This window comes from Mustelus asterias, chromosome 9 (genome assembly GCF_964213995.1).
Source record: "Mustelus asterias chromosome 9, sMusAst1.hap1.1, whole genome shotgun sequence".
NCBI classification, from domain to species: domain Eukaryota; kingdom Metazoa; phylum Chordata; class Chondrichthyes; order Carcharhiniformes; family Triakidae; genus Mustelus; species Mustelus asterias.
Window position 1 is genome coordinate 42,476,943 of NC_135809.1, and position 19,514 is coordinate 42,496,456.

The window sequence follows — 19,514 nt, forward strand, 5'->3', positions numbered from 1 at the left end:
TTTTCTTCATTGTAATGTGTGCAACTTCTTGTTTTGTTTTCGAAAATGAGGATGGCTCTTTCCATGAAGATGTTGGTTATGGAGTGAGTGAGGGACTGAAATCCAAGGCACTGTCACTGGAGAAGGCCAGAAAGGAAGCAGTCACAGATGGACTAAAGAGATCTCTTAAGTATTTAACCATTTGCTTCTTTAATGTTGTGTAGCAACCAGTATCAGAATTTCAAAGATAAACCAATTAAGTCATATTTTAAGTTTTATTTATTTAAAGTCGAGACATTATTCGTTGTCTCTGAAAGTGGAAGGTTTTCAAGCTTTTATATAAGATTCAGGAGTTCAAACAGAATATATTTTCTCAAATGTTCTTGGTTTGACCTCTGTTATGTTAATCTATATATTTCCTTTTTCACCTCCCACCCCCCAATAATGTGCACATGCCATGTATTTGTGGTGCTGGAAATGTTTGATCCTGTTCCTGAGTGACCCACTTGATGTAGTTCTACAGTATACGGACCGTGATGTCCCTGATTTAGTTCCAGGGAGACAAAATCAAGAAAGTGATCCAAAGCACTTTCAGAACTAATAAGCACTGGCCTAAAACAAACAAACCGTGATTTGATGAGAAAGATCAGGTGTGTGCTCCTCATCTCGGAAAATACTTTAATCAACCCAAATGAGAACTAGAAACGCAATTTTGTTTTAATAAATAGGTAACACTTGAACTAATTTATAAAATCATAAACATTTACCTTTAGTAAGCAATTGAGGATAGAAGAGTGAGAACCAGTTCACACAACTAAAATTTTAAATCCATTATAATAATATAATAATTTCGCAGCAACCTGTAATTATTTCCATAGAATCCCTACAATGCAGAAGGAGGCCATTCGGCCCATCGAGTCTGCACCGACCACAATCCCACCAGGCCCTATCCCCATAATCCCATATATTTACTCTAGCTAATCCCCCTGACACACATGGCCAATCCATCTAACCCTCACTTCTTTGGACTGTGGGAGGAAATCAGAGCACCCGGAGGAAACCTACGCAGACACAGGGAGAATGTGCAAACTCCACACACAGTTAGCCAAGCCTGGAATTGAACCCGGGTCTCTGGCGCTGTGAGGCTAACCACTGAGAACTCTAGATTAAATTAGTTACCTTAACTGGGATACTTTCATTGTAGTTTCAAATATTGAGCAAGAACAGGATTGAATAATTGACCATGGAATAATAAACCCCTGGGAAATGCACACAATTCCATAAAACGTTAGCAGTACTTGCTAACTGATTCAAAAGCAGCATAAATATGACAGAATGCTCATCAATGTTTTACTTTTCAGATCCTTTGGCAACGTCTTGGGTAATTGTATTCTGGATAAAGAGTATCTGAGATTAGTTAATAAGCTCCCCCGGCAGGTGAGGATTTGTTCAGAAGATTTGCTGTAATTAAATTATTACTCTGCAACATACAGTCCCCATCACTAACCATGGGTATATTGATGTTAACATGATTTGCCTGCTGTGGTGAACCATAGTTGGTTACCATTATGAGTACTGAACCATAGATGGTCGGCACTATGGGTACTTGTAGATATGTTACTGTTGTCACTGTTGGGGTTAGGGTTGGGCTGTTCTACCTGTTGATATTGTTCTGTGGTACACTCCAGTTGGCTCCGCCTACCCGGAGGAGTATAAAGGTCACTGCACTGCCTGGTGACCCTTTAGTCTGGGATTGTATTGTATATAGTGTGCTCCATTCTTGTTAGTAATAAAAGCCTTTATTTCCCGGGTACGATCTAGCCTCCCGAGTGATTTAATCGCGCATCAATTTTATTACTAACAAAATTTTGGTAAAAAAAAACCATGGAGCAAATGTTGAAACCCAATCGGCTTACTGTAGATCCACGTGCGGCAGGAGCGTCGAACACTTTCGACCATTGGTTAAAGTGTTTTCAAGACTACATCGATGCCTCAACAGCCATTCAAAACGATGCCGATAGACTGCGGGTCCTCCACGCGAGGGTAAGCGACACCGTATACTCATCAATCTGCGATGCCCAAGACTACAAAGGGGCCATCGAACTACTTAAGAAACTGTACAACAAACCGCCAAACGAGATCCATGCTCGACACCTTCTAGCCACTCGACGGTGGCAGCCCGGCGAAACGACAGGACAGTACCTGCGCGAACTTCAGCAGCTAGCCAGAGCCTGCAACTGCAAGCCAGTGTCGGCGGCCCAGTATACGCACGACTTGATCCGAGATGCGTTTGTGGCGGGAATCGGCTCATCGTATATTCGCCTTCGGCTGCTAGAGCAAGGTAACCTAGACCTCGCTAAGACGGTAGAATTGGCTGACACGATGGAAACGGCCTCCAGAACTCTAGAAACGTACCCCACCGACCACATGGGAACATTGTGGCAAGTACAGCCACCGACTCAACTTTACCCAGCAGCTCCGAAAAACTGCGCGATTGTGCTTTCAACCTCCGACCTGACGACGGCGGCAGCTCCAGGAGGCCCGCGGTGCTATTTCTGTGGATTGGCGAAACACCCTCGGCAGCGATGTCCAGCTAGAACGGTATTTTGCGCCGCGTGTGGGAAGAAAGGGCATTATGCCAAAGTCTGCAGGGCCAAACCACCCTCCAAGCATAGCAGCGCGGCTTGTGATTCTCCAGAGCCTGTCTCCTTGTCTCCAGCTTCTTTGAGGTCTTCCACCACGTGCGGTTCCAGAGCGCCACCATTCCTGACGACGAAGATGCAAGACACGTGTGACCTGCAGGGGCCGCCACTTTTAGCGCCACCAACCACGTGCGATCCATGGGCGCAGCCATTTTGGTCGGCACCGACCGCAGACGACCAGCAGGGGTCATCATCATCAACCATCTCAGCTGCCTGCAGTTGCACTCAAGACCCAACAGTGGCGTCAATCATCCTGGACCAGGCCAAGCCTCACAGACTCGACAAGTCCATGATGGGCATAGAGGTAAATGGACGCCTAATTCGTTGTTTGTTTGACAGCGGGAGCACGGAGAGTTTCATTCACCCTGACACCGTGAAACGATGCGGACTCCGGGTACGGACTGTCAGACAGACAATTTCGATGGCGTCGAGGTCCCGGTCTGTTACCGTGCTAGGGAGCTGCGTGGTCAACCTAACGGTGCGGGGCACAGTTTACGAGAACTTCAGGCTCCTCGTGTTACCGCACCTTTGCGCTCCAATACTCCTGGGACTAGACTTTATGGTCCACCTGAGGCGTGTAATCCTGCAGTACGATGGGCCACTCCCTCCACTTTCAGTGGGAGCACAGCAGCCTCCAAATTGCCCAGCGCGCTCCACGTGTAGCCTCTTGACACTCAGAATCACCCCACCATCTTTATTCGAGAATCTCGTGCCAGGCTGCAAGCCCATCGCAACCAAGAGCAGGCGTTACAGCGCTGAGGATCGGATCTTTATTCGATCTGAAGTTCAGCGGCTCCTCAAGGAAGGGATCATTCAACCTAGCACTAGTCCATGGAGAGCGCAAGTCGTGGTGGTTAAAACTGGAGACAAACCCCGGATGGTCATAGACTATAGTCAGACCATTAATAGATACACGCAGCTGGATGCGTATACTCTCCCGCGCATATCTGACATGGTCAACCAGATTGCGCAGTACCGGGTGTTCTCCACCATTGACTTGAAGTCAGCTTACCACCAGCTCCCCATTCGCCCAGAGGACCGAAAATATATGGCCTTTGAGGCGGATGGTCGTCTTTACCATTTTTTAAGGGTTCCCTTTGGCGTCACGAATGGGGTCTCCGTCTTCCAGCGTGCAATGGACCGAATGGTGAACCAGAACGGGCTGCGGGCTACCTTCCCGTACCTGGATAACGTCACTATCTGCGGCCATGACCAGCAGGACCACGATGCCAACCTCCTTCGATTTTTACGCACTGCGTCTCGCCTGAATCTGACCTACAGCAGGGAGAAGTGCGTATTTAGCAAGCGCCGCCTAGCAATTCTCGGATACGTGATGGAAAACGGGGTCCTTGGCCCTGATCCAGACTGTATGCGTCCCTTCCTTGAACTTCCCCTGCCCACAAGTATCAAAGCACTGAGAAGATGCTTATGTTTCTTTTCATACTATGCACAGTGGGTTCCCAATTATGCAGACAAAGCCTGTCCACTCATCAAGTCTACCTCTTTTCCCCTAGCAGCAGAGGCTCGCTTAGCCTTTGAAGGAATAAAAGCCGACATCGCGAAAGCCACGATGCACGTTGTTGATGAGTCCATCCCCTTTCAGGTGGAGAGTGATGCATCTGAGTTCGCCCTGGCCGCCACACTTAACCAGGTGGGCAGGCCCGTCGCCTTTTTCTCTTGCACCCTCCAAGGCCCTGAAATTCGGCACTCCGCGGTGGAAAAAGAGGCTCAGGCCATTGTGGAGGCCGTCCGGCATTGGCGCCATTACTTGGCGGGAAAACGATTCACCCTGCTCACGGACCAGCGGTCCGTGGCGTTCATGTTCAACAACACGTTACGGGGTAAGATCAAAAATGATAAAATCTTGAGGTGGAGAATCGAACTCTCCACCTACAACTATGATATCATGTACCGTCCGGGGAAGCTCAATGAGCCCCCAGATGCCCTGTCGCGTGGAACATGTGCAAGTGTGCAGGAGGATCGATTACAGGCCCTCCACAATGATCTCTGCCATCCGGGGATCACTCGGCTCTTCCATTTCATAAAGGCCCGGAATCTACCCTACTCAGTGGATGATGTCAGGTCCATAACCCGAAGCTGCCAGGTATGTGCTGAATGCAAACCGCACTTCTATCGACCTGACAGGGCACACCTCATTAAGGCCACTCGCCCTTTTGAAAGACTGAGTGTGGACTTCAAGGGCCCCCTTCCTTCGACAGATCGGAACGTGTACTTCCTCAACGTGATTGACGAGTACTCACGATTCACTTTTGCCATTCCCTGTTCAGACATGACTGCTGCCACGGTTATCAAAGCATTACGGGATTTTTTCACCCTGTTCGGTTACCCCAGCTATATCCACAGTGATAGGGGCTCGTCATTTATGAGTGACGACTTGAGGCAATACCTGCTCTCAAAAGGGATTGCCTCAAGTAGAACTACGAGTTACAACCCCAGGGGTAACGGACAGGTTGAACGAGAAAATGCTACAGTCTGGAAGGCTGTCTTACTGGCGTTGAGGTCTAAAGGTCTTCCAGTCTCCCGTTGGCAAGAGGTACTCTCTGATGCGCTCCATTCCATCCGCTCCCTCCTGTGTACGGCAACCAACGCTACTCCACATGAGAGGATGTTTTCCTTCCCTAGGAAGTCTTCCTCTGGGACCTTATTACCGTCTTGGTTGATGTACTCAGGACCTGTCCTCCTGCGGCGGCATGTTAGGACCCGCAAGTCCGACCCTTTGGTTGAACAGGTCCATCTCCTCCACGCCAACCCTCAATATGCCTATGTGGCATATCCTGACGGGCGAGAGGACACGGTCTCTATTAGAGATCTGGCGCCTGCAGGGGACTTGGAAACCCCAGTCGCTCCCACACCCCTAGTTAGGGACCCTTGACCTTTGTCTCCCCTCCTGACATGGCGCGGGCAGTATCGGGACCACCACTTAATCCTCTTACTCCCGTGTACAGCTTACCTGAGTCCAGGAGATTGTCGCCACCTCAAGGCGTGCTCGAGTCCAGCAGATTGTCGCCACCTCGTGGTCCACCCGTCCGTGAGGAACTGGAGCAGTCACTGGACACCGCCTTGGAGAGAAGGTCACCAGAACCGGCGTTACCGCCAGTGTTGAGGAGGTCGCAGAGACGGTGCGGTCCTCCAATACGACTGAACTTGTGAATATATGAACAGTTGTTCTGTTTTCTTTTTGACCCGCCGGCCTTTGTTTTAAAGGAGGGGTGAATGTGGTGAACCATAGTTGGTTACCACTGAGTACTGAACCATAGATGGTCAGCACTATGGGTACTTGTAGATATGTTACTGTTGTCACTGTTGGGGTTAGGGTTGGGCTGTTCTGTGGTACACTCCAGTTGGCTCCGCCAACTGGAGGAGTATAAAGGTCACTGCACTGCCTGGTGACCCTTTAGTCTGGGATTGTATTGTATATAGTGTGCTCCATTCTTGTTAGTAATAAAAGCCTTTATTTCCCGGGTACGATCTAGCCTCCCGAGTGATTTAATCGCGCATCACCTGCTTTAAGCAATGACCAGTTAAACTATAATATTATGAGCCTGCTTATTTCAATCTGTGTTACCCCTTCCTCTTTTTGTTGCTTCATTTACTTCACATATGCTTTGTACAAACATTTTTTAAAGTTTTTTTTCCTCTTTTAGCAACCAGACTTTCAGCTAGCTGACGCTAAAAGAAAGGACAAAGAACCCATGATTCAGAAAGCCAGATACAGCAGTATGTTACAGACTCAGAACCAGTCCCTGCCTGCTCCACATTCCCCACATGAAGGTGTTAAAGAGATAGCAGAAAGGAAGGAACAAGTAGCAGACAGAACATGTAGCTTTTCACGGTTGGTGTTTCTGTAGATTTTAAACCTATAAGGATAACAGATAAGATTGCGCTCTCTCTTGCTTGCCTCATCTTTGATGTATCTGATCATACATTGCCAACTATGCTAAAAGTTTTGTATCCGTGTGAATTTCTAATCCTACAGTCTCTCTTGGTGCATCCCATGGTGACCTAGTCATGATCCAACAGGAATTCTGTCATAGTTCAGATGATATTTCTTTTAGTGTTTCGCATGTAACTAAATGTGTCGGAGCTTCACAAATTTGGTTCTTCATTCTAAGATGTGAGACAGGCCTTCTACATTCTCCTTCCTATTAGGGTTGATCACCTGGCTTAACTGTTTTGATTACTTTCCCTCACAATTTAACTTGGTTATAACTGTGCTTCATTTCCTTCCTTAATGATATAAAGGTATTTATGACAATCTTTAAAGCTTATTTTCTGGGTAGCCCAGTTTAATTGCAGGATTTGCAGTGGCTTACTGATCCAGTGCCATAAATACTACAGTATTGTACCCATTTATACAAAAACGCCCTCTGAGATAGCCTAGCAAGGTCACTTAGCTCAAGGACAATTAGAGGTAGGAAATAAACATTGGCCCAGCCAACAGTGCCACAACTCATACAATGCAGTATCCCCTTTTGAGATTCAAAACCATGTGAAGAACTTTAGTAACTTTTCCTTCTTTTGCTAACTTTTCTGCAGAGAATTGTTGTGCAGTCTATCCTCCAATATTGCCTTAAATAATGAAGAGTTGGATTATTTTAATACATATGAGGAAGTTGGATAGGTGCATGAGGGAATAAGGGATAGAAGAATATGTTTGTGGAGTGAGATGAAGCAAGGTGAGTGGAGGATGAACAATGATACACATGGTGAGCAAATAACTTGTTTGTATAGTGTAGATATTATTAGGGTGTCTGATCAGAAACCCCAAGGTATATTATGATGCCAGACTAGACCCCAACAATTTTCTATTTTGGCATTAATGTGAAGATAGGAGATTTCATTCCAGGCATGATTCTACTGACAAAGTAGGGAGCTTTTCTCAAAGCAAATTTAGTAATACAGTTTAACTGTAACAAATGAATTAGCTTAACTTTTAACAATTGAACAATACTTACACATGACAAATTACAATTCTTAACTGCTAAGCTATCGCTATTAGTTCCAATCAAACAATATTTCCTTTATAGACTTAAACCCCATCTTTAAAATTAATCAGCAAAACACAAGCATACTTGCATGTGACTTACATTAACAGTCTTGGAACTTTCAGAGAGCCTCTGGAGAAAGAGACACTTATTTCTCCAACCAGCCCAAGGTAGCCACTGCTCTTTGTATAAAACTGAAAATGAAATTGTTTTTTCCTGCAAGCTTATCTCCTCCCGTTAACCACATGACTACATAACTAGTCTAAAATCCCAAGAAAATCTAAATAAAGGTCCACTAACTCTACAAAGTAACAGATCCCTACCTAAGATCAGTTATTATCTTGCATTCTCAGCATTTGAGCTACATGTTTTCCCAGGCAAATCGACTGTTATAACAAAACACTGCCTCTTAAAGACTCCCATCTTAAACATAAAACATATTAAATAGCACAGCATCAGCACAATATATTGTACAATTTTATGCCTATATTACATAACTCTCAAGAATGAGTCGTAACTACTGATAACTTCAAGAGTATTATCATTGCTTTGACATTTAGGTAAGCTTTTGATAACAGTAAGCCAGTGGAATTTGTACCACAGAAAGCAGTTGTGGCCAAAACATTGCATAGTTTTCATAAAGGAGTTAGCTCTTGGGGCATTGGGGATTAAAGGATATGGAGGCGGGGGGGGGGGGAGGTGGGATCAGGCTATTTAGTTGGTTGATCAGCCATAATCATAATGAATATTAGAGCAGGCTCAAAGGGCCAAATAGCCTATTTTACTATGTGACCTGTTTGGAAATTCAAACCAACTTTTTAATAAAAGTCAGTTTGTTGTTTCAAACTAGTTCCTTAGTCATTTTCAAACTGACCTGGCTGTTAGAGGTAGATAGATAGACATTCTGCTAACTAACTACATTATGCACCTCATTTTTGTTGCATCATATCCTTGGGTATATTTCAATTTGTTTAGCTGAGGGAAAAACAAAATTAACCGGTATTTAAGTCTTATGATATACATAAAATATAGATATAGGAATACTTCTGGCAACATTCAGGTTTGGCTCTCTTGTTTTGCTGATTTCCTGATATCCACATATTGCCATGCATTGACCAGGGACTTCAATGTAGAACGGTAAAATCAACAGATTTGTTGTCAGAATAAGAATTACACCACTGACTAAATTACCCGGCCACAAAAATAGGAAATGGAATGTATATATTAGGACAGTCATCACACACCATTTGATCACCAGTTTGAAATAACTTGGGTGGAAGTTTAGCTTCTCTCTCCATGGGCCGCTGAGAAAAAATGACTGGATTTATTCTTAGATTATTGGGAAGGGAAGAGGAGTATCTTTAAAAACTAATTGCATGGACTCTCTAATTACACAGAAGTAAAGACTGCAGCACTGACCTAACTACCCTGCCACAGGGGGAGTTGGATCCCACATACCAAAGGAAACTTAGACAGAAACAGCTCCAACAACAGTTCAGAGAACAGATGGCAAAAAAAGTCGAGACAGAGCCACAGAACAATAATAGTTCTACTGGAATACAAGCAAGCAGTCACCCAGGTAACTGTGTTCCACCTGTGCAAAAAAGTACCACCGTCTAAACTGTCAGAAGATGCTTTCAGATTTTGTTTAAAAAGAACTCCTCATAAAACTGTCCCATGTATACTCAAACTTCACTTATAAAATGGAGTAAGTTGTTCTCCATATCAAATTATTATAATTTAAAACAAAATTGTACCAGAAAAATGATTGTGAACAATTTTTAAACTGAATAATCAAGTGAGAAATTTGATATTGTACCAATTTTAACAATGTGAACTTATTTGCTCACAACACAACAACTTTGTATCCAATAAGCATTGTAGAAATGAGTGACTTACCAGAGCATTTTACAGCTAAGTGGGTAAATGGAGTGGGGGGGGGTTTATTTTTCAAATAACAAAGGTGAAGGAAAAGCATGGTCAAAAAGGAAGTTCTTGAGGTTTTTGAAGGTTGGAGTGTAGATGCCAAAATAGAAATGCTGAGGGAAGCATTTACAGTCCATGTTGGAGTAAGGAAACAGGGAAATCGAATTCAAAAAAGTGAACCTAACTTCTGGGTGGGCACCAGAAAAAATATCGTGACAACTGCTGGTTTGTTGTAAAAACTAAAACGGCTTATTAATGGCCTTGAGAGAAGCAAACCTGTCACCCTTACCTAATCTAACTAACGTATGACTCAAGTCCACACTATCTGGTTGGCTGCTCACGCTCTATCAGTAAGAAAGGGTGTGTAATAAATGCCAGCATTGCCCACATTCCAAGAGCAATTATTTTTAAAAAGAGATTTTGGTGACAGATCTGATGTGGAGAAGGAAGTTGATCTGACATTTGAGCAGTACAATGAGGCTCTCATTTCAACCTGAAGAGATTGAGTCATGACTGAAGGTAAACAGATGTTTGAGAGAGTTTATGATGAAGAGGCATTGGGTGCACTAGTGTCAACAAAGGAGAAGAATCCATTTGAAGGATTCTAGTGTCTATATTGCAGATTTGAGTGAAGTTAAGACAAAGTTATGCCATGAAGTAGGTGGTGTCGAGAAGAGATGTTCAAAAAGGATGGAGTGCTTGTTAGTGTTAAGTTGCAGAGGTTGATAAGGAACGATGTGATCTACATTCACAGGATATCGAGGACTTCAACTGGTGCAGTTTCAGTGTGGAGTTTGTTGAAATCCTGATTGAAGAGCCCGAAACAGAGATTGAGTACAGCAATGAAATGCTGCAGAATTTTATAATGTGGAGATGCCGGCGTTGGACTGGGGTAAACACAGTAAGAAGTTAAACAACACCAGGTTAAAGTCCAACAGGTTTATTTGGTAGCAAAAACCACAAGCTTTCGGAGCCTTAAGCTCCTTCAGGTGAGTGGGAATTCTGTTCACAAACAGGGCATATAAAGACACAAACTCAATTTACAGAATAATGGTTGGAATGCGAATACTTACAGCTAATCAAGTCTTTAAGATACAAACAATGTGAGTGGAGAGAGCATTAAGACAGGTTAAAGAGATGTGTATTGTCTCCAGACAGGACAGCCAGTGAGACTCTGCAAGTCCAGGCAAGTCGTAGGGGTTACAGATAGTGTGACATGAACCCAAGATCCCGGTTGAGGCCGTCCTCATGTGTGCGGAACTTGGCTATCAGTCTCTGCTCAGCGACTCTGCATTGTCGTGTGTCGTGAAGGCCACCTTGGAGAACGCTTACCCGAAGATCAGAGGCCGAATGCCCGTGACCGCTGAAGTGTTCCCCAACAGGAAGAGAACACTCTTGCCAGGTGATTGTCGAGCGGTGTTCAGTGGGGATGGCCTTGGCGAGATGTACTTGCCCGGAGCAGAGAAGCTACGATATCTTCTCCAGAACCTTCAACATGTCATCAATGAAGCCGAACATCTCGCCAAGGCCATCCCCCACCCCCACTTCTTGCCTTCAAACAACCGCACAACCTCGAACAGACCATTGTCTGCAGCAAACTACCCAGCCTTCAGGAGAACAGTGACCACGACACCACACAACCCTGCCACAGCAACCGCTGCAAGACGTGCCGCATCATCGACACGGATGCCATTATCTCTCGTGAGAACACCATCCACCAGGTACACGGTATATACACTTGCAACTCGGCCAGCGTTGTCTACCTGATACGCTGCAGGAAAGGATGTCCCGAGGCATGGTACATTGGGGAGACCATGCAGACGCTACGACAACAGATGAATGAACACCGCTCGACAATCACCAGGCAAGAGTGTGCTCTTCCTGTTGGGGAACACTTCAGCGGTCACGGGCATTCGGCCTCTGATCTTTGGGTAAGCGTTCTCCAATGTGGTCTTCACGACACATGACAACGCAGAGTCGCTGAGCAGAGACTGATGGCCAAGTTCTGCATACATGAGGACAGCCTCAACCGGGATCTTGGGTTCATGTCACACTATCTGTAACCCCCACGACTTGCCTGGGCTTGCAAAATCTCACTAACTGTCCTGGCTACAGACAATACACATCTCTTTAACCTGTGCTTAACCCTCTCTCCACTCACATTGTCTGTACCGTTAAGACTTTACCTGTAAAGACTCGCATTCCAACCATTATTTTGTAAATTGAGTTTGTGTCTTTATATGCCCTGTTTGTGAACAGAACTCCCACTCACCTGATGAAGAGGCAGCGCTCCGAAAGCTTGTGGCTTGTGCTACCAAATAAACCTGTTGGGCTTTAACCTGGTGTTGTGAGACTTCTTACTGTGCTTACCCCAGTCCAACGCCGGCATCTCCTCATCTTAGTAGCTAACCATTCCTTTATCCATACTGTAGTTGAATTACTTTTGCATATTGTGGTTTCTTTTGTTTGTATCCCTTCCTCATCATAGAATAGAAGCATAGAATCCCTACAGTACAGAAAGAGGCCATTCGGCCCATCGAGTCTGCACCGACCACAATCCCACCCAGGCCCTACCCCCATATCCCTACATATTTTACCCACTAATCCCTCTAACCTACGCATCTCAGGACACTAAGGGGCAATTTTAGCATGGCCAATCAACCTAACCCGCACCTCTTTGGACTGTGGGAGGAAACCAGAGCACCCGGAGGAAACCCACGCAGACACGAGGAGAATGTGCAAACACGAGGAGAATGTGTATTGGGGAATGTGCATTCGTGGTGCATATCTGAAAATTTTCAAGTTTTTATTTGCATACTGATTTAATATGATTGTTTTCTCCCTACTTATAGTGGCAGCAGAGAAGTCTAAATCAGCCCCACAGGTGAATCACAGCACGCCAGTCAGCTGTGAGACTTACTTTCCCGAAGATAAATTCCTGGCTGGTAGGTTTTTTTTCCCAATGCTTTTTCATCACTGTAGTCTTGCTTTTCTTTTATTCAGAAAGATTATGGAAATGGTATTTCTAGTCAGAAGCTTCAATTGTACCATTTGTCAGCAGCCAGCTGGAAACTTCACATATCAGATGTTCCAACTAGCAGTTCAGTTAGAACATAATAATGCGCAGACCTGATGGTGCTTTGAGTCTGCTTTGCTATTCAATACAATAAATTTCGGCCAATACTCTGCCTCAACTCTTTTCCACTTACTCCCCACCTCTTCATTCCCTAAGAGATCAAAAATATGTTCATCTCAGCCCTTGAATATTTTCAAAGATTGAGTATACACAGCCCTCTGGGGTAAAGAATTCCAAGATTCAAACCATCTGAGTGAAAAAATTTCTCATCGCAATTCTTGATGATCGACCCCTTATCTCAAGTCTCATCTTGTTTTTGTCAGGAGGCTATGCCTGTTTACTTTTTGTAATTTCTCTTTTCCCTGACTGGAAATTGTACAATTTGAACTGAGACAGAGCAAACCGATTAAAAATGCAAGGACATGTTCTAAGGTGAGAAACAAACATACCACCTTCAGGGGTTTATGAAGAGCGAGATATTTCCTATAATCCAGTCATCCATCAAAATTTGTAACCGTCTAAGGATGGCGTATTAAAAATGCAAAGTACTGGATACTGAAACAATGACTGCCAGACAGGCAGACCCAAAACCCTATGGAAAGAGACAATGGATGAGTTATTACAAGGCAAAGCTTCCCAGCCACTTGGGAGAGATTGTAAGTGGCGTGGGGGTATCACGACAGTCTCCAACAGAGGAAACAAGCTGAAGGCTGTTCTCTCTCTTTTGGAATAAACATGTTGCCCAGTCTGAGAAGCCAACTCTTTCAGAAACCGACCAGCAAACCAATTCTCATAATAATCGTAACATCTTCTATATCTGATTGCATCCAAAAGACCAGCTAGCCCAAATCAGCCACATTTTAAAAGTATAACTAGCCTCAAGCAAAGGTATTATTTTACCTTTTTTTTTATTGAACTCTAACTCCCTCTTATTTCTGATATCTGTGTGTGCATGGACCCAAATGACTCCATTGCTTTTCTATTGTTTTCTTTGGGTTTAGTGGTTAATAAGTTTACTCTTTGATTCAAGAAAACCTGTTTCATTGGCTCCTTATTGTTCACAGTTTAAATGCATTTTAATCTTTGTGAAAAAGAAACTTAAACCTTTGTTGTGAGCAAACAGGGAGCTTGAATAGGGGAGAACCAGTTCACCCCTTCTCACCTGGTCACATCATCCTGGATTCCCCAGCACTGTTAAGCCCCTTCAGAATCTTGTCTATTTCAATGAGATCACCTCGCATTCTCCTAAACCCAAGAGAGTATAGGCCCAATTTACTCAGCCTTTCATCATGGGAGAACTCTTTAGACTCTTGAGCTAATATTTTGCTGTACTGCCTCGAATGCAACTATATCCTTCCTTCAATATGGAGACAGAAACTGCACAACACAACTCCAGGTGTGGTCTCCAAAGCCCTTTACAATCATAGCAAGACGATGTAAAATGTTCATGCCCTCTAATCTTACAAAAAAGATCTATATGTGATTTGCCTTCCTAAACACTTGCTGCATGCTACGTTCCTTCTACAAGTACACCCAAATCTCTCTCTCTGCCTTCCATAAAACCATCTCAACGTTTTCTGATTTTCTAAATGAATTGTTAAGACCACCTTCATAAGAGATTTCAGCATTTTCCTGATGACTAATGTTAGGCTAACTGACCTGTATTTCCCAATTTTCTGACTTCCAATCTGCTAAGACCATTCTTAAATCTAGAAAATTTTGGTAAAGTGTAGTGCATCCAATATCTCTGCATCCAATATCTCTGCAGTTACTTCCTTTTTAACTCTAGGATTTGGGCCATAGGATCCTGGGGATTTGGCAATTTCCAGTCACGTTTCCCTAATGCTTTTTCTTTGCTGATGATAATTTCCTCACTCTTACTGGCTTCTATTGTGTCTTCTACTATGAAGATCGATACAAAAATGATAATTTATGTCTCTCCCTCTAAATGACCAATATTTTACTTTAGCAACTCCAGTTTATGTACTTGGAAAAGCTGTTACCCATTTTCATTTTCCTGGCTCGTTTACTCTTTATTTTTTCCCTTTTTATTAACAATTTGGCTACCTTTTGTTGGTTTCTAAAACTCCCAATCCTCAGACTTAGTATTACTTGCAACATAATCAGCATCTGTTAATCTAACATGATCCTTAATTTCCCTAATTAGCAACAGATAGATCTTTCCTGTTGAGATTTTGGTTTATAAAGGAGCCTGTTTTCGCTGAAAGTTTGAATCATTTCTTGAAATGTTTTTAATTTACTACTGAGTTCGTGATGATGCAAACTGAAGAGGGTACACCTGCCACACATGGTTGCAGTGTCTGTAACATCAGATCCAGCTGTTTGCATCATAGAGCAGACTTAATAAAAGACAGAAAAGGGGAAGGTGCTTTAATCTGACACTTAGCATATTTTTGCAGATTTACACACTTTGGTTCACTTCAGTAGATGCTCTTCTTGCATTGTTTTGTGTATTAATGCTTTAGGGCAACATGTAGCAAAACAAACTTCAAAATAAAGATGTAGATTTCTGTTGGCCTGGAAATGGAAGAGCTATTGATACAAATCAAGCGGAGTACAATAAAGTGCCTTATTAAAGTTATTAAAGCTGGAGAAGTTTGTGTTTAGTCGAGTTTGGAATACTTTGTTTTCCCATCAACTTAAAACTCTTGCAGTGGAGTAAAGAAAATGTTTGAGGAAAGTGTTTTCAATCAACCAACTGTAATGTTTGGGCAAAATGAAAGTCATAAAGGCTGGGCTGGGTGGTGGAGTGGAGGGAGAGATTCAGCAAGTGAGAGCAGAGGGATCAGCCCAACAACTGAGAGGATGGCTCCCTCAGTAGCAGACAGTGAACGACACCGTAACGTGCAGGCACAAACGAGTGCTGGCACCAGCTCACAACCCACACCAATGATATCTGTGGTGCAAGAAACCTTGTATGCATCAGCAGATGCATTGCGAGCCAAGTACATGTACAGTTGTTCCTTGTGCCAAAGCTGTGCCATCACAAGTTAGCATTATTTGCTACCATAACTTGTATTCTATTTACCTAAACCAACCATAGCCAGCTGTCCTCTCTTACCTATGTAATTGGCTTTCTTTAAGATTCTTGATTTGGGACTGGAATACATAGCTCTCAAGTATGTAAAACTTAATCATATTATCACTTTTTAAAAGAAGAGCTTTTACTATGAGATAACTAATCATCCCCCCTTTGAGCAATACTATATTTAATTTAGGCCTAAGGAAGATAACCTGTTTATCTCAAGCCCAGAACTAGAAGGCTAACCAGGAAGTGTTAATTTGTCGTCTTCAATTTGGATAGTGTGACAGATTATTATAGATGTCAATAAGGGATCTGAAATGCTAATTGATTGCAACTTTTCACTCTCCTTGTGGGATAATTTTTTTAAATTATACTACCAAATCCTCCATGGCACCAAATCAGAGGACACATGGCTTATAATGACAAGTATTATACTATTGAACTCTAATTTTAGTTCTCCATTTCGCAGCAATTTAATTCAAAATTTAGTTTTAAATGGTGCCAGTCTGAGTTGAGGTAGGGATTAGTTACACTGACAAAGGGAACTTGGGGAGGAGATGGTGAGAAATTAAAATTGAGAAGCAGATTTTTCATCACATAAGATGTGTCTTTTCTGTTCCCAAGAATGTTACCATGCATCCAGGGGGTGATGTAAGATCATTCCAGGGAAAAAGTCAGACTTTGGTATAACCTTTCTGTTCTGAAACAGCAGATGATCCTGAACTCTGGGATATTCCTCTGGATGGTGGTGGTGTTGACAACAATTCAAATGCCCCTTACCAGGAACAAGCGCCAGCAACACCTCCCACAGGCCAACACCACATGATGACAAGGAGCAGGACTCCACAGAGGATAGATTACCCAAAACAACCACCTGTACAACAAACACACTATATTTACCAACACACAGCAAGTAAGATTGGGTTCATTTCTGTGATGTGGCACAGAGCCACTTGTAAGTGTCAGCTACAGTTCCGCTCGCCTTAAAATTGAACACTTGGCTCAACCAAAGGAACTTGCAATGAAGTACATAGTTCAATATGTAGAAATCATCAAGGGAGGCAAAAGCTGGACGTTTGTAGCAAGGCTACACTTTTTTATTGAGATCTAGACTGAATGAGCAGTTCAAAGTTCATATATTAGACCATGCCAAATGGTGTTGCAACCCAGAATTTCCTTGAAGTCATTCATTAATACAAAAACTGTTTATCCAGCATTTTTAAAATACAAACAGTACATTCTAAGCTCTTTCTGGATTAGTAAGGGTGTGGATATCTTTTCCTAAATAAATTGGCACCCATTTTAATTATATTTGTCTCCATTTATGATTCGCTTTCCATACAGTTTGCAAGGTAATATTCAAAGTAAGTAGCATGCCCATGACCCTAATTTTTTTTCTCAATGTGGAAAAGTTGAAGGTTACTGAGGAGACTGATTTTTTTTTAATGTTATACTGTTTATGCAGTGTAAGTGATACTTTAAAATTTAACCTACTGCTTTGCTTAGTAACAGAGGTGTTTTCTCCATGCTGTTTGAAAACTGTAATCTAGCCTTTTCCTAACATGAAACTCTGAACTTTTATAAATGATTGCAGTAATTAATTGTCAGCTGGAGTAGGCATCAATTTAGTAAAGATGGATTTAAAATATAACTTTTTTTTTTCTTCCTAGTGGGGTCCAGTCCTACCAAACGGGGACAGTTTATGAAGAAACGGAGATTGGAAACTGCCTGAGGATCATATATGCCAAACTAAATTGTCACTAAATATATATATTTTTTAAACCTATGTCTTAAATGTGCTTCGTATGGCTGGTGTTTTTGTCTTTGTGGAGACATATCCAGTGCTATTTAAATTTTTATAAGGAAAATTCAACTTTTCATATTTTCATTCCAGATTTGTGTTGGTACGAGTTTTGCACACAGCTATTCCTAAATACTGGTATAATTTCATGGTCTATGTCACACACTCATGATGCATAAAGCTCAGATGTTGGGACAAATTATGGATGAACTTGTTTGATAAAAGGACAGTGTCAATTTATTTTCCTTTGAGATGCGTTGATTTTTGACTTTCCATATAGGGTTTGTCCCTATACAGTGACCTGATTTAAAATTTATTTCATGGAGGCCATCTGCAGGGAATCTTTCATGCTGCGACAGTGACAAATAGACGGGAGACAAATGTTGCAGTGGCTTTCACTGAGTTAATTAGTTAGTCTGTATTGTGAAGTGCAAATTGTATGCCGTGACCATCTGTGTGTAAATATTAATGGGGAAAAGCATACTTGGACTACTTGCATTGATGTGATATTGAGAAGCATCTTAACAGATGACGGATACATTGAAAATCCACAGGAAATATTGCAGCATGTGTCCCAACCTGATGTCTGACTTGATATATCAAAACATGAAGTTCGTCAACCAACTGTTGAAATAATCATTACCCAGTTTTACTCATGGAAAGGTGGGAGGCTTCCTTTATCAGGAAATGTGACTGGCCCTGAACTATGTTCAATATATTTTTGCATTGTTAGTCTTGTGCGTTTAGATGTCATATCATATGGTTCCAACAAGCAGAGTGGTTTGTTTTCATTGTTGAATTAATCAGAATGGTTTGTAATATCCTGGAACATATTGATGTCACTAAAACTTTGAAATTATTTGCGATACTGCTAAATGAAACCAAAATTGCATTAGCTTCATTCCTGAACAAGTTAACAATTACACAGGGAATTATCCTTCATTACAATCTTAATAAAGATACAGTGATTTTCATATCTTCATTGTCAGGGTCCTGAATCATAACATTAAGTTTCTCTTTTTACCCACCCCTACATAATTTCATTTTTCTAATTACCCTTAATTGTATCTTAAATTTAGAAAATGTATCAATTTGCCTTAATTCCTGAATTTAAAAAAATATGTTTTAGGATTTTAAAACTCAGATTGATTTAAAACCTATTGTAATTAATGGTTTCTGCAGTATATTCGTTACATGTGAGACTACTGAATTATGCAATGATACCTCGATATTATGGTTTGGATTATTGAGGCAAATAGCTTGTAATCAGTTGTAAATCTGGAATAGTCAATTTTTGCACATAATTCCATAAGTAGTGAAGAAATTAGTGTGTCTTTTGTTATTTCACCTACAAACTCAACACTATCTTTTTTTACAATGTAACAGAGAGCTGAAAAGATTTTGCAAAAGCATAGCAGCAGCAGCAGGCATATCTTGCTCTTAACACAGGACAGACTACAAAATTTTGTGATCATTGCTCCATGCCCCAATTCAAATATCAAACAAGTAAATTTTAAAACTTGGAGATCTTTAAGTAAATTAACTGACAAAGGCATAGCAACACACTTTTGGAAAGCTCTAATGCAGAGGGTACACCAAAGAAGGATGTAGATCACCATCTCAGTACACAGGCAGGTGTTTGCAAGGCAAGGATGTTAAGATTTAAGGAATCAATGCAAGTGGTAAGACACAGATTGCATTTAGCAATTTGAATAGTGGAAGAGGCTTGTGAGCTGAATTGCCTACTTGTTTTCCTATATTCAAACATGCTGTGTTCAAACTATGATGCTCCTCTGCTATATCTGCGCCAGTCGTGATTTTCTTTCATAGAATCATAGAATCCTACAGTGCAGAAGGAGGCCACAATCCCACCCAATTCCCATAACCTCATACAATTATCCTAGCTAGTCCCCCTGATGCTAAAGGGCAATTTAGCATGACCAATTCACCTTACCAGCACATCTTTTCACTGTGGGAG

General features: G+C 42.2%; 1 protein-coding gene across 5 annotated transcripts in view; it reads left to right on the forward strand.

Moving 5' to 3' along the window:
• Positions 1-18,517, forward strand: part of rad52 (RAD52 homolog, DNA repair protein) — a 36,517-nt gene extending 18,000 nt beyond the window's left edge. The window contains exons 5-11 of one of the 5 annotated variants that reach the window (XM_078220083.1): positions 51-169; positions 1,341-1,416; positions 6,347-6,534; positions 9,085-9,266; positions 12,466-12,558; positions 16,448-16,648; positions 17,406-18,517. In XM_078220083.1, coding sequence (XP_078076209.1) covers positions 51-169; positions 1,341-1,416; positions 6,347-6,534; positions 9,085-9,266; positions 12,466-12,558; positions 16,448-16,648; positions 17,406-17,467 — 921 coding nt within the window. In that variant the 3' untranslated portion in view covers positions 17,468-18,517. Of the gene's footprint in view, positions 1-50; positions 170-1,340; positions 1,417-6,346; positions 6,535-9,084; positions 9,267-12,465; positions 12,559-16,444; positions 16,845-17,405 lie in introns of those variants that run through there. The other 4 variants (XM_078220082.1, XM_078220084.1, XM_078220080.1 and 1 more) reach the window with 4 other exon arrangements.
• Positions 18,518-19,514: the final 997 nt, after the last annotated feature.